The 26806-nt window shown below is 39.2% G+C and overlaps 1 protein-coding gene across 1 annotated transcript in view; it reads right to left on the bottom strand.

The window, feature by feature from the left end:
- Positions 1–24738, bottom strand: part of LOC128657995 (oocyte zinc finger protein XlCOF6.1-like) — a 57032-nt gene extending 32294 nt beyond the window's left edge. Inside the window, exon 1 of the mRNA XM_053712434.1 lies at positions 24474–24738. Coding sequence (XP_053568409.1) covers positions 24474–24738 — 265 coding nt within the window. The remainder of the gene's footprint in view (positions 1–24473) is intronic.
- Positions 24739–26806: the final 2068 nt, after the last annotated feature.

Raw genomic sequence — 26806 nt, 5'->3', positions numbered from 1 at the left:
TAGAGCCACAAAACTGGTAATGCTTGTCTAAAAAGAGAATCTCAGACACTAAAAGTGATCTGGATGAATCGGAATATGCAGATACACATCCTGTAAATCTATTGTAGACAAATAATGCCCTTGCTAAACAAAAGGCAGGATAGTCCTACAGTAACCATCTTGAATGTTGGTATCCTAACATAACGATTCAATAATGATAGATCCGGAACTGGTCTGAAGGAATTGACCTTCTTTGGTACAATGAAGAGATAAAATAAAACCCCAGCCCCTGTTCCAGAACTGGAACTGGCATAAATACTCCAGCCAACTCTAGATCTGAAACACATTTCAGAAATGCTGAGCCTTTGCTGTGTTAACTGGGACACGGGAAAGAAAAGAATCTCTTAGCAGGAGGCCTTAACTTGAAGCCAATTCTGTACCTTTCTGAAACAATGTTTCTGAAACCAGAGATTAAAAACGGAATTGATCCAAATTTCTTTGAAGAAAACGTAATCTGCCCCATACCAGCTGAGCTGGAATAAGGGCCGCACCTTCATAGGTACTTAGGAGCTGGCTATAGGTTTCTATAAGGCTTGGATATAATCCAAACTGAAAATAGTTTCCAAACTGATACCGCTCCTGAGGATGAAGGATCAGGCTTTTGTTCCTTGTTGTGAGGAAAGGAACGAAAATGATTATTTACCCTGGAAAGAAAGGGAAAGCAAAGATGACTTAGAAGACATGTCAGCATTCCAAGTTTAATCCATAAAGCTTTTCTAGCTAAAATAGCTAGAGACATATACCTGACATCAACTCTAATGATATCAAAAGATGGTATCACAAATAAAATTATTAGCATGTTATAGAATAATAATAATGCTATAAAATTATGATCTGTTACTTGTTGCGCTAAAGCTTCTAACCAAAAAGTTGAAGCTGCAGCAACATCCGCTAAAAATATAGCAGGTCTAAGAAGATTACCTGAACATAAGGAAGCTTTTCTTAGAAAGGATTCAATTTTCCTATCTAAAGGATCCTTAAATTAAGTACTATCTGCCGTAGGAATAGTAGTACATTAGCAGGAGTAGAGACAGCCCCATAACCTTAGGGATTTTTGTCCTAAAAAACTCTAATCTGTCAGATGGCACAGGATATAATTTGCTTAAACGTCTAGAAGGAGTAAATAAATTACCCAAATTATTCCATTCCCTGGAAATTACTTCAGAAATAGCATCAGGGAGATAAAACACTTCTGGAATAACTACAGGAGATTTAAAAACCTTATTTAAACGTTTACATTTAGTATCAAGAGGACCAGAATCCTCTATTTCTAATGCAAATAACACTTCTTTAAGTAAAGAACGAATAAATTCCATCTTGAACAAATACAAAGATTTATCAGCATCAACCTCTGAGACAGAAACTTCTGAACTAGAAGAACCATTATCAGTATCAGAATGATGATGTTCATTTAAAAATTCATCTGAAAAAAGAGAAGTTTTAAAAGACTTTTATGCATACTAGAAGGAGAAATAACAGACATAGCCTTCTTAATGGATTTAAAAAATAAAATCTCTTATGTTATCAGGAACACTCTGAAAATTAGATGTTGACGGAACAGCAACAGGTAATGTAACAGTACTAAAGGAAATTTTATCTGCATTAATAAGTTTGACATGACATGCAATACAAATAACAGCTGGAGAAACAGATACCAAAAGTTTATAGCAGATACACTTAGCTTTGGTAGCTCCAGCACTGTGCAGTGATTTTCCTGTAGTATCTTCTGACTCAGTTGCAACGTGGAACATCTTGCAATATGTAAAAGAAAAAAACAACATATAAAGCAAAATTGATCAAATTCCTTAAATGACAGTTTCAGGAATGGGAAAAAAATGCCAGTGAACAAGCTTCTAGCAACCAGAAGCAATAAATAATGAGACTTAAATAATGTGGAGACAAAAATGACGCCCATCTTTTTTAGCGCCAAAAAAGACGCCCACATTATTTGGCGCCTAAATGCTTTTGGCGCCAAAAATGACGCCACATCCGGAACGCCGACATTTTTGACGCAAAAAAAACGTCAAAAAATGACGCAACTTCCGGCGACACGTATGACGCCGGAAACAGAAAAAAAATTTTGCGCCAAAAAAGTCCGCGCCAAGAATGACGCAATAAAATGAAGCATTTTCTGCCCCCGCGAGCCTAACAGCCCACAGGGAAAAAGTCAAAATTTTTTAAGGTAAGAAAAAATGATTGAAACAAATGCATTTATCCCAAATATGAAACTGACTGTCTGAAAAATAAGGAAAGTTGAACATTCTGAGTCAAGGCAAATAAATGTTTGAATACATATATTTAGAACTTTATAAATAAAGTGCCCAACCATAGCTTAGAGTGTCACAGAAAATAAGATTTACTTACCCCAGGACACCCATCTACATGTTTGTAGAAAGCCAAACCAGTACTGAAACGAGAATCAGCAGAGGTAATGGTATATATAAGAGTATATCGTCGATCTGAAAAGGGAGGTAAGAGATGAATCTCTACGACCGATAACAGAGAACCTATGAAATAGACCCCGTAGAAGGAGATCACTGCATTCAAATAGGCAATACTCTCCTCACATCCCTCTGACATTCACTGCACGCTGAGAGGAAAACCGGGCTCCAACTTGCTGCGGAGCGCATATCAACGTAGAATCTAGCACAAACTTACTTCACCACCTCCATCGGAGGCAAAGTTTGTAAAACTGAATTGTGGGTGTGGTGAGGGGTGTATTTATAGGCATTTTAAGGTTTGGGAAACTTTGCCCCTCCTGGTAGGAATGTATATCCCATACGTCACTAGCTCATGGACTCTTGCTAATTACATGAAAGAAACCATAATTTATGCTTACCTGATAAATTTATTTCTCTTGTAGTGTAGTCAGTCCACGGGTCATCCATTACTTATGGAATATATCTCTTCCTAACAGGAAGCTGCAAGAGGATCACCCAAGCAGAGCTGCTATATAGCTCCTCCCCTCACATGTCATATTCAGTCATTCGACCAAAGCAGACGAGAAAGGAGAAACCATAGGGTGCAGTGGTGACTGGAGTTTAATTAAAATTTAGATCTGCCTTAAAGACAGGGCGGGCCGTGGACTGACTACACTACAAGAGAAATAAATTTATCAGGTAAGCATAAATTATGTTTTCTCTTGTTAAGTGTAGTCAGTCCACGGGTCATCCATTACTTATGGAATACCAATACCAAAGCTAAAGTACACGGATGAAGGGAGGGACAAGGCAGGAACATTAAACAGAAGGAACCACTGCCTGAAGTACCTTTCTCCCAAAAATAGCCTCCGAAGAAGCAAAAGTGTCAAATTTGTAAAATTTTGAAAAGGTGTGAAGCGAAGACCAAGTCGCAGCCTTGCAAATCTGTTCAACAGAGGCCTCATTTTTAAAGGCCCAGGTGGAAGCCACAGCTCTAGTAGAATGAGCTGTAATCCTTTCAGGAGGCTGCTGTCCAGCAGTCTCATAGGCTAAACGTATTATGCTACGAAGCCAAAAAGAGAGAGAGGTAGCCGAAGCCTTTTGACCTCTTCTCTGTCCAGAGTAAACGACAAACAGGGAAGAAGTTTGACGAAAATCTTTAGTTGCCTGCAAATAGAACTTCAGGGGCAGTCGTTCCTTCTTTGAAGAAGGGTTAGGACACAGTGATGGAACAACAATCTCTTGATTGATATTCCTGTTAGTAACTACCTTAGGTAAGAACCCAGGTTTAGTACGCAGAACTACCTTGTCTGAATGAAAAATCAGATAAGGAGAATCACAATGTAAGGCAGATAACTCAGAGACTCTTCGAGCCGAGGAAATAGCCATCAAAAACAAAACCTTCCAGGATAACAGCTTGATATCAATGGAATGAAGGGGTTCAAATGGAACGCCTTGAAGAACATTAAGAACTAAGTTTAAGCTCCACGGCGGAGCAACAGTCTTAAACACAGGCTTAATCCTAGTTAAAGCCTGACAAAAAGCCTGAACGTCTGGAACTTCAGCCAGACGTTTGTGTAGAAGAATAGACAGAGCAGAAATCTGTCCCTTTAACGAACTAGCAGATAAGCCCTTTTCTAAACCCTCTTGTAGAAAGGACAATATCCTAGGAATCCTAACCTTACCCCATGAGTAACTCTTGGATTCGCACCAATATAAATATTTACGCCATATCTTATGGTAAATTTTTCTGGTAACAGGCTTCTTGCCTGTATTAAGGTATCAATAACCGACTCCGAGAAGCCACGCTTTGATAGAATCAAGCGTTCAATCTCCATGCAGTCAGCCTCAGAGAAATAAGATTTGGATGTTTGAAAGGACCCTGAATTAGAAGGTCCTGTCTCAGAGGCAGAGACCACGGTGGACAGGACGACATGTCCACTAGGTCTGCATACCAGGTCCTGCGTGGCCACGCAGGCGCTATCAGAATCACCGAAGCTCTCTCCTGTTTGATCTTGGCAATCAAACGAGGAAGCATCGGGAATGGTGGAAACACATAAGCCATGTTGAAGACCCAAGGGGCTGTCAGAGCATCTATCAGCACCGCTCCCGGGTCCCTGGACCTGGATCCGTAACAAGGAAGCTTGGCGTTCTGGCGAGACGCCATGAGATCCAGATCTGGTTTGCCCCAACGATGAATCAGTTGAGCAAAGACCTCCGGATGAAGTTCCCACTCCCCCGGATGAAAAGTCTGGCGACTTAGAAAATCCGCCTCCCAGTTCTCCACGCCTGGGATGTAAATCGCTGACAGGTGGCAAGAGTGAGACTCTGCCCAGCGAATTATCTTTGAGACTTCCAACATCGCTAGGGAACTTCTGGTTCCCCCTTGATGGTTGATGTAAGCCACAGTCGTGATGTTGTCCCACTGAAATCTGATGAACCTCAGAGTTGCTAACTGAGGCCAAGCTAGGAGAGCATTGAATATTGCTCTTAATTCCAGGATATTTATTGGCAGGAGTTTCTCCTCCTTAGTCCATAATCCCTGAGCTTTCAGGGAGTTCCAGACTGCGCCCCAGCCTAGAAGGCTGGCGTCTGTTGTTACAATCGTCCAATCTGGCCTGCGAAAGGTCATCCCCTTGGACAGATGTGGCCGAGAAAGCCACCATAGAAGAGAATCTCTGGTCTCTTGATCCAGACTTAGTAGGGGGGACAAATCTGAGTAATCCACGTTCCACTGACTTAGCATGCACAATTGCAGCGGTCTGAGATGCAGGCGCGCAAATGGTACTATGTCCATTGCCGCTACCATTAAGCCGATTACTTCCATGCACTGAGCTACTGACGGGTGTGGAATGGAATGAAGGACACGGCAAGCATTTAGAAGTTTTGATAACCTGGCCTCTGTCAGGTAAATTTTCATCTCTACAGAATCTATAAGAGTCCCTAGAAAGGGAACTCTTGTAAGTGGTAATAGAGAACTCTTTTCCACGTTCACCTTCCACCCATGCGACCTCAGAAATGCCAGAACTATCTCTGTATGAGACTTGGCAGTTTGAAAACTTGACGCTTGTATCAGAATGTCGTCTAGGTACGGAGTCACCGCTATGCCTCGCGGTCTTAGTACCGCCAGAAGTGAGCCCAGAACTTTTGTAAAGATTCTTGGAGCCGTAGCTAATCCGAAGGGAAGAGCTACAAACTGGTAATGCCGGTCTAGGAAAGCAAATCTTAGGTACCGATAATGATCCTTGTGAATCGGTATGTGAAGGTAGGCATCCTTTAAGTCCACTGTGGTCATGTACTGACCCTCTTGGATCATGGGAAGGATGGTTCGAATAGTTTCCATTTTGAATGATGGAACTCTTAGAAATTTGTTTAGGATTTTTAAGTCCAAGATTGGTCTGAAGGTTCCCTCTTTCTTGGGAACCACAAATAGATTTGAATAGAATCCCTGCCCGTGTTCCGTCCGCGGAACTGGGTGGATCACCCCCATTAGTAAGAGGTCTTGTACACAGCGTAGAAACGCCTCTTTCTTTATTTGGTTTGCTGATAACCTTGAAAGATGAAATCTCCCTCGTGGAGGAGAAGTTTTGAAGTCCAGGAGATATCCCTGAGATATGATCTCCAACGCCCAGGGATCCTGGACATCTCTTGCCCAAGCCTGGGCGAAGAGAGAAAGTCTGCCCCCCACTAGATCCGTTTCCGGATAGGGGGCCCTCTCTTCATGCTGTCTTGGGGGCAGCAGCAGGTTTCTTGGCCTGCTTGCCCTTGTTCCAGGACTGGTTAACTTTCCAGCCCTGCCTGTAACGAGCAACAGCTCCTTCCTGTTTTGGAGCGGAGGAAGTTGATGCTGCTCCTGCCTTGAAGTTACGAAAGGCACGAAAATTAGACTGTCTGGCCTTTGATTTGGCCCTGTCCTGAGGTAGAGCATGGCCCTTACCTCCCGTAATGTCAGCTATAATTTCTTTCAAGCCGGGCCCGAATAAGGTCTGCCCTTTGAAAGGAATATTAAGCAATTTAGATTTAGAAGTCACGTCAGCTGACCAGGATTTAAGCCATAGCGCTCTGCGCGCTTGGATGGCGAATCCGGAGTTCTTAGCCGTAAGTTTGGTTAAATGTACGACGGCATCAGAAACAAATGCGTTAGCTAGCTTAAGTGCTTTAAGCTTGTTCATAATTTCATCCAATGTAGCTGTGCGAATGGCCTCTTCCAGAGACTCAAACCAGAATGCCGCCGCAGCAGTGACAGGCGCAATGCATGCAAGGGGCTGTAAGATAAAACCTTGTTGAACAAACATTTTCTTAAGGTAACCCTCTAATTTCTTATCCATTGGATCTGAAAAGGCACAACTATCCTCCACCGGGATAGTGGTACGCTTAGCTAAAGTAGAAACTGCTTCCTCCACCTTGGGGACCGTCTGCCATAAGTCTCGTGTGGTGGCGTCTATAGGAAACATTTTCCTAAATATGGGAGGAGGGGAAAAAGGCACACCAGGTCTATCCCACTCCTTGCTAATAATCTCTGTAAGCCTTTTAGGTATAGGAAACACGTCAGTACACACCGGTACCGCATAGTATCTATCCAACCTACATAATTTTTCTGGAATTGCAACCGTGTTACAATCATTCAGAGCCGCTAATACCTCCCCTAGCAATATGCGGAGGTTCTCAAGCTTAAATTTAAAATTAGAAATCTCTGAATCCAGTCTCCCTGGATCAGATCAGTCACCCACAGAATGAAGCTCTCCGTCTTCACGTTCTGCAAACTGTGACGCAGTAGCTGACATGGCTCTCACCTCATCCGCGCGCTCTGTCCTTAACCCAGAGCTATCGCGCTTGCCTCTTAATTCTGGCAATTTAGATAATACTTCTGTCATAACAGTAGCCATGTCTTGCAAAGTGATTTGTAAGGGCCTCCCTGATGTACTTGGCGCCACAAAATCACGCACCTCCTGAGCGGGAGGCGAAGGTACTGACACGTGAGGAGAGTTAGTCGGCATAACTTCCCCCTCGTTGTCTGGTGATAATTTCTTTACATGTAAAGATTGACTTTTATTTAAAGTAGCATCAATGCAATTAGTACATAAATTTCTATTGGGCTCCACATTGGCCTTTAAACATAGTGAACAAAGAGATTCATCTGTGTCAGACATGTTTAAACAGACTAGCAATGAGACTAGCAAGCTTGGAAATACTTTTCTAAATAAATTTACAAGCAATGTAAAAAACGCTACTGTGCCTTTAAGAAGCACAAAAAACTGTCACAGTTGAAATAACAATGAACCAAAATAGTTATAGCAACCAATTTTTCACAGTAAATGTATTAAGTTAGCAAAGGATTGCACCCACCAGCAAATGGATAATTAACCCCTCAATACCCAAAAACGGATAACAATTTAATAATTAACGTTTTTCTCACAGTCAAAACACACTGTCACAGGTCTTCTGTGACTGATTACCTCCCTCAAAATGAATTTTGAAGACCCCTGAGCTCTCTAGAGACGATCTGGATCATGGAGGATGAAGTAGACAGATTGTGACTGAATTTTTACTGCGCAAAAAAGCGCTAAAATAGGCCCCTCCCACTCATATTACAACAGTGGGGAAGCTCAGATAACTGTTTCTATGCAGAAAACAAAGATGGCCATGTGGTAAAAATCATGCCCCAATAAGTTTTATCACCAAGTACCTCACAAAAAACGATTAACATGCCAGTAAACGTTTTAAACATACATTTGAAAAGTTATGAATTGTTATTAATAAGCCTGCTACCAGTCGCTTTTACTGCAGTTAAGGCTCATACATTATTTCAGTATTAACAGTATTTTCAGAGTCAATTCCATTCCTTAGAAAAATATATTCAGTGTACACACACTCATCAGCCTAATACCAGTCGCTATCACTGCATTTAAGGCTGAACTTACTTTACATTGGTATCAGCAGTATTTTCTCAGTCAATTCCATTCCTCAGAAAAATAATTTACTGCACATACCTGATTTGCAGGGGGGCCCTGCATGCTATTCCCCTTCTCTGAAGTTACCTCACTCCTCAGATGAGAACAGCCAGTGGATCTTAGTTACGTCTGCTAAGATCATAGAAAACGCAGGCAGATTCTTCTTCTAATGCTGCCTGAGAATAAACAGCACACTCCGGTGCCATTTAAAATAACAAACTTTTGATTGTAGAAATAAACTAAGTTAAAAAACACCACAGACCTCTCACAGCGACCTATCTTTAGTTAGGCTGCAAGAGAATGACTGAATATGACATGTGAGGGGAGGAGCTATATAGCAGCTCTGCTTGGGTGATCCTCTTGCAGCTTCCTGTTAGGAAGAGATATATTCCATAAGTAATGGATGACCCGTGGACTGACTACACTTAACAAGAGAAACCCTAGCCTAAACTAAACTGCCAATAGCCCTTAAAAGGGCCTTTTGCAGGGCATTGCCCCAAAGAAATCAGCTCTTTTACCTGTAAAAAAAATACAATCAACCCCCCAAATAAAATCCTAATCTAAAAAGCCTAAGATCCCCATTGGCCTGAAAAGGGCATTTGTATGGGCATTGCCCTTAAAAGGACATTTAGCTCTTTTTCAGCCCAAACCCCTAATCAAAAAATAAAACCCACCCAATAAACCCTTAAAAAAACGTAACACTAACCCCGAAGATCCACTTACAGTTTTGAAGACCGGACATCCATTCTCAACGAAGCTGGGAGAAGTCTTCATCCAAGCCGGCAGAAGTGGTCCTCCAGACAGGCAGAAGTCTTCATCCAGACGGCATCTTCTATCTTCATCCATCCGGCACGGAGCAGCTCCATCTTCAAGACATCCGGTGCAGAGCATCCTCTTCTTACGACACCTCTTCCAGAATGAAGGTGCCTTTAAGTGACGTCATCCAAGATGGCGTCCCTTGAATTACGATTGGCTGATAGAATTCTATCAGCCAATCAGAATTAAAGGTGAAAAAATCCTATTGGCTGATGCAATCAGCCAATAGGATTGAGCTTCAATCCTATTGGCTGATCCCATCAGCCAATAGGATTGAGCTCGTATTCTATTGGCTGATTGGAACAGCCAATAGAGCTTCGTTGAGGACTTCTCCCGGCTTCATTGAGGATGGATGTCCGGTCTTCAAAACTGTAAGTGGATCTTCGGGGGTTAGTGTTAGTTTTTTTTAAGGGTTTATTGGGTGGGTTTTATTTTTAGATTAGGGGTTTGGGCTGAAAAAGAGCTAAATGCCCTTTTAAGGGCAATGCCCATACAAATGCCCTTTTCAGGGCAATGGGGAGCTTAGGTTTTTTAGAATAGGATTTTATTTGGGGGGTTGGTTGTATTTTTTTTTACAGGTAAAAGAGCTGATTTCTTTGGGGCAATGCCCAGCAAAAGGCCCTTTTAAGGGCTATTGGCAGTTTAGTTTAGGCTAGGTTTTCTTTTATTTTGGGGGGGGGCTTTATTTTGATAGGGCTATTAGATTAGGTGTAATTGGTTTAAATATCTGATAATTTCTTTTTTTATTTTGTGTAATTTAGTTTTTTTTTGTAATTTAGTTAATTGTATTTAATTAATATAATTTATTTAATTGTAGTGTAAGGTTAGGTGTTAGTGTAACTCAGTTTAGGTTTTATTTTACAGGTAAATTTGTATTTATTTTTACTAGGTAGCTAGTAAATAGTTAATAACTATTTACTAACTATTCTACCTAGTTAAAATAAATACAAACTTGCCTGTGAAATAAAAATAAAACCTAAGATAGCTAAAATGTAACTATTAGTTATATTGTAGCTAGCTTAGGGTTTATTTTACAGGTAAGTATTTAGTTTTAAATAGGAATTATTTAGTTAATGATAGGATTTTATATTTAGATTGATTTTAATTACATTAAAGTTAGTGGGTGTTAGGGTTAGATTTAGGGTTAGGTTAGGGGTTAGGTTAGGGGTTAATAAATTTAGTATAGAGGCGGTGACAGATTAGGGGTTAATAAGTGTAGGTAGGTTGCGGCGACATTGGGGGCGGAGATTAGGGGTTAATAAATATAATGTAGGTGTCGGCGATGTCGGGGCGGCAGATTAGGGGTTAATAAGTATAATGTAGGTGTCGGCGATGTCGGGGGCGGCAGATTAGGGGTTAATAAGTGTAAGATTAGGGGTGTTTAGACTCTGGGTTCATGTTAGGGTGTTAGGTGTAAACATAAATTTTGTTTCCCATAGGAATCAATGGGGCTGTGTTACGGAGCTTTACGCTGCTTTATTGCAGGTGTTAGGCTTTTTTTAAGCTGGCTCTCCCCATTGATGTCTATGGGGAAATCGTGCACGAGTACGTAAAACCAGCTCACTGCAGCGTTGATATTGGAGTGCGGTATGGAGCACAATTTTGCTTTACGCTCACTTCTTGCCTGCTAACGCTGGGTTTTTTTAAACCTGTAATACCAGCGCTGTAGGTAAGTGAGCGGTGACAATAACAAGTTAGTACCGCACCCCTCATAATGCAAAACTCATAATCTAGCCGATAGAAAATTGTTGCAAAACTGCAGCCATATAGTGCTGCAGACACGTGCATACTCCTGAGCTGACATCCCTGCTTTTCAACAAAGTATAAAAAAATGAAGACAATTTGATAACAGAAGGAAATTTGAAAGATGTTTAAAACTGAATGCTCTATTTGAATCATAAAAGAAAATGTTTGTGTTTTATGTCCCTTTAAGGGCAGTTTAGTAGACATTAAAAAATATCCGCTAGATCACGAGTTTTGCGTTAGGAGCTGTGCGGTGTTAACGAGCAGTTTTTTCTCACCACTCACTTACCTGCAGCGCTGGTATTACGGGTTTTTATAAAACCAGCGTTAAAAGACAAGAAGTGAGGGTAGAGCAAAATTATGCTCCATACCGCACTCCAATACCAGCGCTGCTTAAGTCAGCGGTGAGCTGGTCGTACGTGCTCGTGCACGATTTCCCCATAGACATCAATGGGGAGAGCCGGCTGAGAAAAAGTCCAACACCTGCAAAAAAGCAGTGTAAATCTCAGTAACGCAGCCCCATTGATTCCTATGGGGAAACACATTTTATGTTTACACCTAACACCCTAACATGAACCCGAGTCCAAACACCCCTAATCTTACACTTATTAACCCCTAATCTGCCGCCCCCGACATCGCCGACACCTACATTAAAATTATTAACCCCTAATCTGCCGCTCCAGACACCGCCACCACCTAAATTATACTTATGAACCCCTAATCTGCTGCCCCCAACATCACCGACACCTACATTATATTTATTAACCCCTAATCTGCCGCCCCCTATGTCGCCGCCACCTACCTACACTTATTAACCCCTAATCTGCCGCCCCTGACATCGCCGCCACCTACATTATACTTATAAACCCCTAATCTGCCGCTCCGGACATCGCCGCCACCTACATTATACTTATGAACCCCCAATCTGCTGCCCCCAACATCGCCGAAACCTACATTATATTTATTAACCCCTAATCTGCCGCCCCCAATGTCGCCAAAACCTACCTACACTTATTAAACCCTAATCTGCCGCCCCCAATGTCGCCGCCACTATATTAAATTTATTAACGCTTAAACCTAAGTCTAACCCTAACACCCCCTAATTGAAATATAATTTAAATAAAGCTAAATAAAATTACTATCATTAACTACATTATTCCTATTTAAAACGAAATACTTACCTATAAAATAAACCCTAAGATAGCTACAATATAACTAATAGTTACATTGTATCTAGCTTAGGGTTTATTTTTATTTTACAGGCAAGTTTGTATTTATTTTAACTAGGTAGAATAGTTATTAACTATTTAATAACTACCTAGCTAAAATAAATACAAATTTACCTGTAAAACAAAACCTAACCTAAGTTACACTAACACCTAACATTACACTACAATTAAATAAATTACCTACATTAAATACAATTAAATAAATTAAATTAGCTAAATCACAAAAAAACCCCACTAAATTACAGAAAATAAAAAACAAATTACAGATCTTTAAACTAATTACACCTAATCTAATAGCCCTATCAAAATAAAAAAGCCCCCCCAAAATAAAATAAAAAACCTAGCCTAAACTAAACTACCAATAGCCCTTAAAAAAGGGCCTTTTACGGGGCATTACCCCAAAGAAATAAGCTCTTTTACCTGTAAAAAAAAATACAAACACCCCCCCAACAGTAAAACCCACCACCCACACAACCAACCCCCCAAATAAAATACTAACTAAAAAAACCTAAGCTCTTCATTGCCCTGAAAAGGGCATTTGGATGGTCATTGCCCTTAAAAGGGCATTTAGCTCTATTGGAGGACCAAAGCCCTAACCCAAAAAATAAACCCACCCAATACACCCTTAAAAAATCCTAACACTAACCCCCGAAGATTCACTTACCGGGAGAAGTCTTCATCCAAGTGGCAAGATGTCCTCAATGAAGCCGGCAGAAGTAGTCCTTCAGACGGGCAGAAGTGGTCCTCCAGACGGGCAGAAGTCTTCATCCAGACGGCATGGAGCGGGTCCATCTTCAAGACATCCGACGCGGAGCATCCTCTTCAAACGACGGCTTCTTCATAATGAATATCTCTTTAAGTGACGTCATCCAAGATGGCGTCCCTTAGATTCCGATTGGCTGATAGAATTCTATCAGCCAATCGGAATTAAGGTAGAAAAAATCCTATTGGCTGATTGGATCAGCCAATAGAATTGAACTTCAATCCTATTGGCTTATCAAATCAGCCAATAGGATTGAGCTCGCATTCTATTGGCTGTTCCAATCAGCCAATGGAATGCAAGCTCAATCCTATTGGCTGATCCAATCAGCCAATAGGATTTTTTCTACCTTAATTCCGATTGGCTGATAGAATCCTATCAGCCAATCGGAATTCGAGGGACGCCATCCTAGATGACGTAATTTAAAGGACCAGCCATTTGTCGGGTAGTCGTCGGCCGAAGTGGATGTCCCGCACCGGAGGTCTTCATGATGGAGCCGCTCATCGCCGCAAGGATGAAGATAGAGATGCCGCTTGGAAGAAGACTTCTGCTGGATGGAGGACCTCTTCTGCCCCGATCGGATGAAGACTTCTGCCCGGCTGGAGGACCACTTGTGCCCGCATCGGATGAAGAGTTCGGCCCGGCTGGGTGAAGACGGCTCAAGGTAGGGTGATCTTCAATGGGGTAGTGTTAGGTTTATTTAAGGGGGGATCGGGTGGGTTTTAGAGTAGGGGTGTGTGGGTGGTGGGTTGTAATATTGGGGGGAGGTATTGTATTGCTTTTTTTTTACAGGTAAAAGAGCTGTTTACTTTGGGGCAATGCCCCGCAAAAAGCCCCTTTAAGGGCTGGTAAAAGAGCTGGTTACTTTGTAATTTAGTTTAGGGTAGGAAAATTTTATTATTTTGGGGGGCTTTTTTATTTTATTAGGGGGCTTAGATTAGGTGTAATTAGCTTAAAATTCTTGTAATCTTTTTTTATTTTTTGTAATTTAGTGTTTGTTTTTGTAATATAGTTTAGTGTATTTAATTGTATTTTAGTTGAGATAATTGTAGTTTATTTAATTAATTTATTGATAGTGTAGTGTTAGGTGTAATGGTAACTTAGGTTAGGATTTATTTTACAGGTAATTTGGTAATTATTTTAACTAGGTAGCTATTAAATAGTTATTAACTATTTAATAGCTATTGTACCTAGTTAAAATAAATACAAATTTACCTGTAAAATAAATATAAACCCTAAAATAGCTACAATGTAATTATTAATTATATTGTAGCTATCTTAGGGTTTATTTTATAGGTAAGTATTTAGTTTTAAATAGGAATTATTTAGTGAATAATATTAATATTATTTAGATTTATTTAAATAATAATTAAGTTATGGGGTGTTAGGGTTAGACTTAGGTTTGGGGGTAATATATTTAATGTAGCTGGCGGCGGTGTAGGGGGATCAGATTAGGGGTTAATATATTTAATGTAGGTGGCGGCGGTGTAGGGGGATCAGATTAGGTGTTAATACATATAATGTAGCTGGCGGCGGTGTAGGGGGACCAGATTAGGGGGTAATACATATAATGTAGGTGGCGGCGGGGTCCGTGAGCGGCGGTTTAGGGGTTAAACACTTTATTTAGTGGCGGCGGGGGTCCGGGAGACAGAAGATCGCAAAATCTAAAAGATATTTTGACTAATAGTCACTATTTGATACCGAAGCCAAGAACATGGCTAAGAGAAACCAAAGGTTTCTATAAATGTGGAAGATGCAAAGCATGCCGAAATATAATTCAAACAAAATGGTTTACAAATCCCAACACAGACAAAAAGTATGAGATAAAAACATTCATGAACTGTAGATCCAGTATGGTTGTCTATGTTGCAATGTGTAAATGCAATTTGATCTACGTGGGAGAGACCTCTAGGGAGTTAAGAGCCAGGATTTTGGAACATATTGGGGACATTAAATGGAATAGATCAGTACCAGTAGCCCAGCATAAGAATATATTCCATGCAGATGCTAAATATATTTTTTTTTTTGCAATTGAACAACTAAGATTAAAAGGCAGAAGAGGTGAATTCAACAAAATCCTGTTGCAAAAGGAATGCAGATGGATACACGAACTGCAGTCAGCCGCACCAAAAGGGTTAAATGAAGCAATATCATAGAAATGCTTCCTGGGATAAATACAAAACAAAATCCTATAAAATCTGTTTGAGAGTATTCCAGTATGCTAATAACTGAAAGTGATCAGATCAGTATATAATCCGCAGATCACACTTGAGTTGTTTCTGACCTATGTGAGGAATATATCCCTAAGTAGGTATACAACATTGAGTTTTTTTTTTTGTTTTTTTTTAAATAATTTTTTATTGAGGTTTTTCGAACAAAAAGAGAAAAAAAATGTTTGTCACAGATACAATAAATGAATATACATTAACTTTTCACTTTTCAGGTGGGTATATTAACGCCCACAGGTGAGTGCTTATTTTGTTCATGACATTATAATGTACAAGAGAATAGGTAACCCAGAAACCTAGGTTAAATAATAATAGATGAGTATCCAACTAGACATTCTTTGCAACTTTTGGATGTCAGAAACATGTGAGAGAAAATAAAGAGAAAGGAAATCCAGAACCCGCAAAAAACTAGACAAACAAAAATGAAACCTCATTTTCTTTCATGTAATTAGCAAGAGTCCATGAGCTAGTGAAGTATGGGATATACATTCCTACCAGGAGGGGCAAAGTTTCCCAAACCTTAAAATGCCTATAAATACACCCCTCACCACACCCACAATTCAGTTTTACAAACTTTGCCTCCCGTGGAGGTGGTGAAGTAAGTTTGTGCTAGATTCTACGTTGATATGCGCTTCGCAGCAGGCTGAAGCCCGGTTTTCCTCTCAGAGTGCAGTGAATGTCAGAGGGATGTGAAGAGAGTATTGCCTATTTGAATACCATGGTCTTCCTCTAGGGGATCTATTTCATAGGTTCTCTGTTATCGGTTGTAGAGATTTCTTCTCCTACCTCCCTTTTCAGATCGACGATATACTCTTATATACCATTACCTCTACTGATTCTCGTTTCAGTACTGGTTTTGCTATCTACTATATGTAGATGAGTGTCTTAGGGTAAGTAAGTCTTATTTCTATTTATGACACTCAAAGCTATGGTTGGGCACTTTATATGTAGAGTTCTAAATATATGTCTATAAACTTATATTTGCCTTGATTCAGGATAATCAGTATTCCTTTAAAATTCTGACTGTCAGTTTCATTATTTGGGATAATGCATTTCAATTTTTTTTTTTTCTTTACCTTGTAAATTTTCAATTGACCATTTTTTCCTGCGTGCTGTTAGGCTCGCAGGTGCAGAAAATGTTTCTTTTTATTGCGTCATTTTTGGCGCAAAAATTTGTCATTTCCGGCGCCGTAGTTGACGCCGGAAGTTGTATTCTGTTAACGTCATTTTTTGACGCATGCGTATTCAGACATTTTTGTGCGCCAAAAAATGTGGGCGTCGGTTTCGGCGTCAGAGGATGTGGCGTCATATTTGGCGCCAAATATATGGGCGTTGTATTTGGCGCCAATAATGTGGGCGTTGTATTTGGCGCCAAGAAATGTGGGCATCTTTTTTGTTCCACTTTTTTCCTCACATTATTTAAACCTCACTTTTTTATTGCTTCTGCTTTCTAGAAGCTTATTATTTTGCATTTTTTCCCCATTCCTGAAACTGTCATTTAAGGAATTTGATAATTTTGCTTTAAATTTTGTTTTTTTCTATTACATATTGCAAGATTTCACTGTTCCTGTTTCAAAACGTACTAAGGGATTCCGTTGACTGAGTTCAGTCCTACCAAAGCTAAGTTCATTTATTTTCAATGTTATGAATGTTTATCTTTAGCTATGGTTTGTTATAAAAGTTTCATGTTAAACTTTTATATGCAGAATCCATTAGTATTTATGCTTTATATATTGCTATTCTTTTTACATCTTATGTACAAGAAATACTTAGAAGATTTATAAGAATATTTTTCTGATTCTATTTTAAAGGCTTTGTCTGACTTCGTGCCTTCTAATAAAATTTTTAGGTCTTTTTCAAACTTCTTTTTTAATTACTGAAGTTTCAAATGACCAACAACATACTGATTTATCCTTCTCGGATGATGTTTTTTTCTCATTCAGAATTTTCTTCATCAGATATTGACACTAACAAATCTACTTTTTTATTTTTTTATTAAAGTACATTTGTTCTTTGTTGAAAAGGTGTTGATTATTTTGGATATTAAGGTAACTAGTTCTTTTTCAAGACTAGCTAACATTTTATTTCTGCTTATTTATTCTTCTGTGTTTTCAGGGTTTTTTTTTTTTTTTCCAGTTCCTCATACTAGGGAATGGAATAGGCTGAGAATTTTCTTTTATTCCTTCTTCAAAGGTTTTAAACTATATTCTTTGCCGGCAGTTAAATTCAATTTGGAGGGTTCTCGAATTTATTGGGGCTATCTCTACTCCTACTAATTATGCTATTGTTTTTATAGCAAAATAGTATTTATATTTCTTTAGATGGTTGTATCTTATTTATGGAAAATTATTTAGTTTCAGGTACTTTTCTTGGACCTGTGATTTATTTGGATGATGTTGCAATTGCTTCATCTTTTCTGTTTACTTTTAGATCAAGTATCAAATTATGATTTATTTTAGCATTGTTAAAGGGACAAAATTTACTAGACTAGGTGCTGTTGCATTTGTCTTGTTGTTTTGCATTTATTGATTATGCAAGTCCAGTGTATTGACTGGTCCTTTAACTGGACTATCATGCTAATAATTTCATTTGTGTCTTCATTTTATTGAATATTTTTGCAAATTAGGTTTAATCTATGTCTTTAGCTGTTTTAGCTAGAAGAATTTTGTGATTTCTTTAAATCCATATTTCTTTTGTTTTAAGATAATCAATTATTTGTTTTATAATTGGATTCAATTCTTAACTGTTACTCTGGGCTTCAAGATTGAGTTCTAAGACTAAAACTTTAAGCTTATATTAGTTTGGTTGTTCTTATTAAGGAACAAATTCCTGAATTCATGTTTTTAATTGGAAATTTTTCAGTTCAAAATCAGCTCCCTAATATTGCGATGTACGTGCCGTATTCCAGCTCGGCTGGTAAGGGGCAGGTTAAGACTTTTTTGAAATTTATTTGGTTCTATTCGGTCCAAATTTCTTTGATTTTGGGTATAGAATAAGTTCAGAATAAACCGTCTGTGAGAAGTCTTTTTTCTCTATTATATTCCAGCTATTCCAGTAAGGCTAACACTTTCTTTAAGTGTGTTTCGGTCCTATGTATTTTGGGTACTGTTGAAGCATGGCTGATCACCCGTGGGGTTCAAGCGCTGCTCAGACCTGGAATCTTCTGGGGTATTTCTTCCAGTTCCATTTTTAGGAACTGGGTTTTGGAGTTTTATTCAAACTATTCTGCCTTGTTTTGGTCAGTGATGGCATTATTTGTTTTCATTAGATACAATAAATGCATATTTTCATTTTTCTGTTTTCATTCAGATTATTTTCTGAGGATGCGGAATCTCATATAATTCACTTTGTTCTTCCAGGACATAGTTAGAGGATCTTTGTTCTTCCAGGACATAGTTAGAGGATCTTTTTTTCAAAAGCTCTTGATTCCTCACACAAGGGTCACCTTTTTTAGGTTTCCAGATAGTTTGTGTCACTGTCTTTGTCTCTATCAGACAAGGGACAATTTTATTGGGTTCCGTCTGTCGGTACCTTTAGTCTCTATTATTTCCTTCAGTTGCTATATATGCATAGAAGTTTTAGGTCGTATGGCCACAGCATTGGATTCAATTCCCTTTGCTCATTTTCAATAGAAAGAACCTTTCCAGTTTTTTATGCTGAATTATGGTGCAGGGATTCTAGGATTTCACATTTTAAATCTTCGAATCCTAATATTTATCTCTCTTGATTTGGTGGTTAAGATCACCATCATTTAGTTCTACAGGTCTCTTCGTTTCTTTCAACCTGGACCATGATCTCTACAGATGTGAGTCTTTTTGGTTGGGAGGCTGTCTGAGGATCTCTGTCAGCACAAGGGGTTTGGAAATCTCAGGAGGCGAGATTACCATTTGATATTTTAGAACTCCGTGCATTCTCAGAGTTTTTCAGTTAGTTTCTTTTTGAAGAAGAGACGTTTATTGTTTTTCAGACAATATCACAACTATGGTGTATGTCAATCATCAGGGTGGGACTATCAGTCCTTAGGCTGTGACAGAAGTGTCTCGGATATTAGCTTGGGCTAAATCCAGCTCCTATCTAAATTCTGTGGGGTTTTTTCCAGGTATAGATATTTGGGAAGCGGATTATCTCTGTTAATCAAGCTTTACATCCGGGAGAATGGTCTCTCATACCCAGATATGTTTTTCAATTTTTCAGATGTGAGCATTTCTAGAAATAGATCTGTTGGCATCTCATCTGAATAAGAACTTCCCAGGGGCCTATTCAGGTCCGGGGATCCTCAGGCGGAAGTAGTGTATGCATTGACATTTCTTTGGAATTATCTTTTTGCCTATTTCTTTCCGCCTCTAGTTCTTCTTCCAAAGTGATTTCCAAAATTCTTATGGAGTATTTGTTTGTTCTGCTGGTGGCTCCAGCATGGCCTCTCAGGTTTTGGTATGCGGATCTCATTCGGATGGCCAGTTGCCAACCTTGGACACTTCCATTTAAACCAGACCTTCTTTCTCAAGGCCCATTTTTTCCATCAGGATCTCAAATCATTAAATTTGAAGGGATGGAGATTGAACGCTTGATTTTTAGTCATAGAGGTTTCTCTGACTCATTGATTAATACTATGTTTCAGGCTCGTAAATCTGTCTCTAGAAAGATTTATTATTGAGTCTGGAAGACCTACTTTTCTTGGCATTCTTTTAAAATTCATAGAATTTTATTATTTTTTCAGGTTGGTTTGGATAAGGTTTTGTCTTCAGTTCTTTGATAGGACAAATCTCTACTCTTTCTGTTCTTTTTTTACAGAAAGATTGCTAATCATCCTGATATTCATTGTTTTGTACAGGCTTTGGTCCGTATCAAGCCTGTCATTAATTCAATCTCTCCTCTTTGGAGTCTCAATTTGGTGCTGAGGGCTTTACAGGCTCCTCCGTTTGAAACTATGCATTCTCTGAACATTAAATTACTTTCTTGGAAAAGTATTGTTCCTTTTGGTTATTTCTTCTGCTAGAAGAGTTTTTGAGTTATCTGCTCTTTTTTGTGAATATCCTTTTCTGATTTTTCATCAGGATAAGGCAGTGTTACTTCCTGATATTCATCATTTTGTTCAGGTTTTGATTCGTATCAAACCTGTCATTAAGCCAATTTCTCCTCCTTGGAGTCTTAATTTGGTTCTGAAGGCTTTTCAGGCTCTTCTATTTGAGCATATGCTTGCTCTGGACATTAATTACTTTCATGGAAAGTATTGTTCTTTTTGGACATCTCTTCAGCTAGAACAGTTTTTGAATTATCTGTTCTTTCTTGTGAATCTCTTTTTTCTGATTTTTTCATTAGGATAAGGTGGTTTTTGCTGTCCTCATTTCAATTCTTACCTAAAGTTGTAAATTCTAACAACATTAGGGAGGAATTATTGTTTTCCTAAGACTTCTTTGGTGAGATTCTTACTTTCTTTGGATATGGTAAGAGTTTTTGAAATTCTATGTTGAAGCTATTCAGATTTGTTATCTTTTCTGGTTTTAGGAAGGTCAAAAGGCTTCTGCCATTTATTTGGCATCTTGCTTAACTTTTGATTCATCATGCTTATTTGGAGTCGGGTGGATTCCCGCCTCGGAGGATTACGGCTCATTCTACTAGGTAAGTTTCTACTTCCTGGGCTTTTTAAGAATGAAGCATCTGTTGATCAGATTTGCAAAGCAATGACTTGGTCTTCTTTGCATACTTTTACTATGTTCTACCATTTTGATGTTTTCTCTTCTTTAGAAGCAGTTTTGGTAGAATGGTACTTCAGGCAGCTGTTTCAGTTTGATTCTTCTGCTTATAATTTCAGTTTTTTTCATTATAAAAATTGAAACTTTTTTGATTTGTGTAGTGGATTAATTTTTCAGCGGAATTGGCTGTCTTTATTTTATCCCTCCCTCTCTAGTGACTCTTGCGTGGAAGTTCCACATCTTGGGTATCTGCTATCCCATACGTCACTAGCTCATGGACTCTTGCTAATTACATGAAAGAAAACATAATTTATGTAAGAACTTACCTGATAAATTCATTTCTTTCATATTAGCAAGAGTCCATGAGGCCCACCCTTTTTTGTGGTGGTTATGATTTTTTTGTATAAAGCACAATTATTCCAATTCCTTATTTTTTGATGCTTTCGCTCCTTTCTTATCACCCCACTTCTTGGCTATTCGTTAAACTGAATTGTGGGTGTGGTGAGGGGTGTATTTATAGGCATTTTAAGGTTTGGGAAACTTTGCCCCTCCTGGTAGGAATGTATATCCCATACGTCACTAGCTCATGGACTCTTGCTAATATGAAAGAGATGAATTTATCAGGTAAGTTCTTACATAAATTATGTTTTTCTTTTTAGGCTTGAATGTGAAGTAACTACTATATTGGTCGCTTTTTGGGCCAATTTTATCATGAATGTAATATCAAATGTAGTTACTCAGAATCAGTATACAAACAATATAATGTATGGTGAGCTGAAATAATATATATATATATATATATATATATATATATATATATATATATATATATATATATATATATATATATATATATATATATATATATATATTATGATCTCGACGTTGCCATAAAGAACATTTATAAAGTTATATATTCTAGTAAAATTGGGACAAGTGTGGATTAGTTTATGTTTGGCCGCTTTTGGACCAAATTAGCGGGGAGAGGGGAAAGGAAGTTCAGCGGGCAAGAGCCGCTCAAAGTGGAGTGGGGGAGGGAATGGGGAGAGGAGCCATACTGGATAACAGAATAGTTGGTGGAAGTCATACTATATAGTTGCAAAGTTGGGCTTCAAAGGAAGGACCTACTGTTTATATGACTAATAGGGAGGGACATAGCTTGGTATAACAATTAACAAAATAAGGTGTTTCTAGTTCTTATGATATGCCAAGAGAGCCCTGGATATAACGGTGTTATAGCATCTATTAAATATAGTGTGTAATGCTCCATGTAGTATATAGTGACTGAGTTATGTCACTGTTAACTCTTTCTAGTATTTAGCTACATAAATTAGACGATGATACACTGAGGTCCCGGCCGCTGACCCAGTAGTATATCATAATAAAAGTTGGGCATATAAATTCACAAGTGGAAAACTTAGAGGAAAACATATGTAGCTCTGTTATAAATTACTAACAAGCTGTTGCCAGAGCTATAACGTATGAAAAACGTAAAAGAGCACCAAGGGGGGGACTGTAGCCCTTAAATAAAGAAGACAAAAAACTCTTGTCGAGAGGTTATCCCAGGATTCCAGTATTGGCCAGTTTATGTACACTACTCAAGGGATCCAGAGACTTTAAAGGGTATGGTGCAAAGGTAAACAAATTGGCATTAGGGAGTGAGCGATGCAAGTAATTTTAAGCTCTGGAGTCCTCAGTAGTCAGAAAGCTCCCGCAAACATAGGGGATCTATCTCCACTGTTGCAGAGCAGTTGACTCTATCCTACACCGATACGTTGAAGCTGGTGTGTGCTGGTTAGAGTACATTATAAACAAATGATAACAGTCACCGTTACATATACCCTCCTATACATATGAAGGTGTAAATCCAAATATTCACCATAGATAAATAACATAGGTTTAGGAGAGCAAGGTAGGAAAGGAGAAACCTGAGGAGATCATACAGTGATGGTTCCATAAGAGAGTACAATGTGCCCAGAAAATTTACTTATTAATGTAGTAGGGGGATGTGAGAATGCGTCATTAAACTATATTTTCAGTATAAGTGTGTATGGAGAATGCTGTTCAACCAAATTTCCCAGAGGTAGGATGGCTAAATTAGAGTATATCAAACAGACCAGCATGCTTCTAGTGCTATATGAGTGGCTCATGTGGAATCAACAACAGGCTATTGTAATGCGACTGGGATTTCACAGTCATCTAGCATAACCATTACCCCCATAAGAAGAGTAAGGAGGGGCATGGTTTGTGGCTCAGGAATCTTTAACTTAAAATGTTAATATAACCCAGTAGGCTAGAGAGAGTGGAGCTAATAAAATCTGTGAGCTACATCTAACTCAGAGTGAGCTTAAAAAAAATTGCAGTTGCGTACCCTAGATAAAATACACACTCTGAAATGAGTAACTGGTGGGGGGGTACCTTGAGCTGGGTAATGAATCAGTGATCAGCATATGTACCTCCAACTTGATACAAACATGTATAACAGTATAAGGCATAGGATAGCAAATAAATACATAACATAATGAACTATGTGAATCAGTACATGCCCTTCTTACTAGATATAAGCATATATTACAGTGTGATACCTATGACAACAAATAAACACAGAGCAAAATAAACTAAGTGACCCACATCATATGCTCAAACATTATATAAGAAAGTCAATTCGATTAGTAACGATACCACAATGAAGGATTTTGAAAGAGAGAGTTTGTGGGTTGCTGGTATTAGGGTTTGAGGAAATATGTAGTAGAACCGATCATGTGCCGCAGAACAAAGTTGTCCAAAATGGGGAAAGTGGCAGCATAGCCAAGTAGCGTTAAGGAATCCCACAGAGTCCTCAGTTGTTATCAATAAAATACAACAACATCATTCTTACAGTCCAATATTAGCGTATGACCAATTTTTGTGTGAGACTCCTCTTCTGCTATGGGAATTATCCATGAGTCAGCCTACTCCAAAGCGGTACCACAGTGTTTGCCACGAATCTCGGCCAATTCCTATTTTCAGCCGACACAAGCTGACCTCAAGTCCATTAGTAGATATCATCTTCCCGGTGAGCTGTATGATGGATCGATCCTGAGTATGTGGGGGCTTCTCAGTGAAGGGGCGCTTCAAGGCTAGGGGTGCCATGTATTAAGAGGCGGGCGGACAGCTTCTTAACTCGCGAAGCTCTCCGCCCGCCTACCATTACACACTCATCGGAGTGTGTAATGCCCGCCCCTTCAATCGCGCGACCAATCACGCGACTGAAGGGGCTGTCAATCACCGAGAGCGAGCGTGCTCTCTGTGATTTTGCTTCGCCACCTAAGAGGTGGCGTAGGCTGTAGGAAGCAGCGGTCTAATGACTGCTGCTTCTTACACTGCGGGAAGCAGGCTCGCATATGCGAACCTGCCCCGCAAAGGCTCCGGAGCAGCTTTCGCTGCTTCGTACATGGAGCCCATGGTCTCCACTCCGTGCAGAGGGAACATGTCTAGTTGAGGACATGATCACGGTCTCCTCCAAGCGGTAGTTCGCACCAGTCGGCATGTCCTCCTGAGGCTGAATTACAAAACCCAGATGTTAAGAGAGAGCCGTGGGGAACATGTTGGCACGTGTGCGCGCCATATCAGCGTTTGATGTCTCTTCAGTCTCTAGGTCGGCGTCCAAAGTCAGTGGACGAACGGAATTCAGATTCTGTTCTAGAGCCCCATAATCCTGGCTCACCATAAGACCACCAGCAGGGATCCCCGGATCTTCTTGTAACGGCGGTCGAAATGAGGTCCATAACTCCTCGCTCGGTTCCAGGTTAGATCTCACAGCTTCATGTCTCCGCGGCAGGGTGAGGGCTGCTAAGAAATCCATGAGGTCCTCCTTCATACTCCGATAATGTCATTCCAGACATTGTTGAGTTTGCTGTTCCCATACTTTTAATGCTTCCATGCCGGTAGTTCAATTTGGCTTTAGACTCTTATGTAACCTCTCCACGTGGCACTGTCTAGTATATGGAATCAGCTCCAGACTTTCAAGATTATTTATCTATAGTTTCCATAAGTTGAGGATAGGTAATAGTTGTCTTCTGCTAATTCATAATACAAATTTAAATCTTTTATACCTACATTAAACCATGTAAGTATATTAAAGACCCAGGAGCTGCATAAAAACACGTTGGCTCCGCCCCCCAAACATTGAGGTTTTAAGTGGTAATTTCCATAATGATAATGTTTTGGATAAATGAAAATAAACGCCTACAGATGTATACTTTTTAAACCATGAAAAATATCTTTAAGTATTTATTAATTCAGAGTCTAGACTGAATTAAGGACTGATGTTATGTTATTGTATTCGTAAAAACCTTCTTGTCTGACATAAATATTAATTCAGGAATTTTCCTGCATATACATATGACAAGCAAATCATACAAAGACAAATAGTCAAATCAAGAACCTTGATTACACTTTGAATCTTGCTAAAACTAATAAGGACATAAACAAATAAGTTTGAGATTTCGTAAAACAAAAAGTGCGATTGAGAATAACTAGTATGTTTGATAAACATGAGCAAACTCTGCCAATATACACAGATTCAATTTTGACGCCAGGCTGTAAGACACTGCTGCCAATCGAACTGATTATCATGGCAATATATGCCTATAAAAGAAGCTAAGATGGCTGAGACCGCCCCTAAACCCTGACGAAGTCACGCACGAGTGACGAAACGCGTTGGTGGGAGAGGCTATGAGGGACGTAACTGTGGAAACAAGATACTAATCATAACTTTACACATGCTGAAAAACTTGATACATTTGTTACATTAATATGATACAGTAGCAATTTATAGCCTGCCAATTTTATGGTGTTAGTTGGAGACTGAATAGCCAGCTAATTAAGATTGAATACATAATGGCTGCTGAGATATATTGCTCAATATATTATTTGATATGCTCATGTTAAATGAGTGATCAGTTTGATGCTTTTCAATCGAAAAATATGAATGTGTGCTGACAAGAATTAGGGATATAGTCAGAAATCGTCCGGCTGGGTTAAATCACAGCGGTACGCAGGAAGGAGGTTGCCTTTGAGCGCATTGATTGATTGTGTGTGCCACATATGCATATGCCTGCATGTCTGTTTATTCCTGTATGCTAACAGTTTTCCATAGTCTCTCATAGCTCACACAGTCTTTTTTAATTTAGCAGCTGACTCCTGGGCTATTATATAAATAAGTGGATGTGAAATACCCACTATTGTCTAGCAGTAACAGCTGTATTTTTAAACAGTTTGTGTATGTTGCATATTTGTTAATAAAGAGTTTTATTTTAAAAAAGTAATTTGATATAAAAGTGTGTAATTCAGCACTGGTCTAAAAGCCACAAATCCTTGTTTGGATTCCTAATCTGATATACACAATATATGTGCACAATCACCTGTAACCCACATACCTCACACACAACACCCATGCTACCTTCATCCCTCAGTTACAACATACACACACACTCGCCTGTAAACCTGTGTCCTTGAGACACAACACACATGCACACTCACCTGTAACCCGTATCCCTCAGACACAACATATGTGCGCACTCACCTGTAACCCGTGTCCCTCAGACAAACCACAAGTGCACACCTACCTTGGCTGATATTATCACCGGTTTCCTCATCTGGTGCTTCCAGTTGTTGCATCACACTCAGATCTTCTGTTATCTCAACTTTCACTATATCAGCGTTATCTTCATCGTAAACAAATAAAGCAGATTCAGTTTTATATCCCATGATCTAGTTCATATAACTTTACCATAAAAAAACCTTTATTTCCCAGACAGACAATAGCACCAAATTCACACTTTCTCCTCCTTTTCTCTCACATCCTATTTTTTTATAGTTATCCTCTATATTCCAGTATAAAACTACAACATGAACTAAACAAGGGTTAAACTCATTGTGTTATC

Source organism: Bombina bombina, chromosome 4 (genome assembly GCF_027579735.1).
Source record: "Bombina bombina isolate aBomBom1 chromosome 4, aBomBom1.pri, whole genome shotgun sequence".
NCBI lineage: Eukaryota > Metazoa > Chordata > Amphibia > Anura > Bombinatoridae > Bombina > Bombina bombina.
The sequence above is the reverse complement of the archived record's forward strand: the minus strand, read 5'-3'. Positions and strand labels throughout refer to the sequence as shown.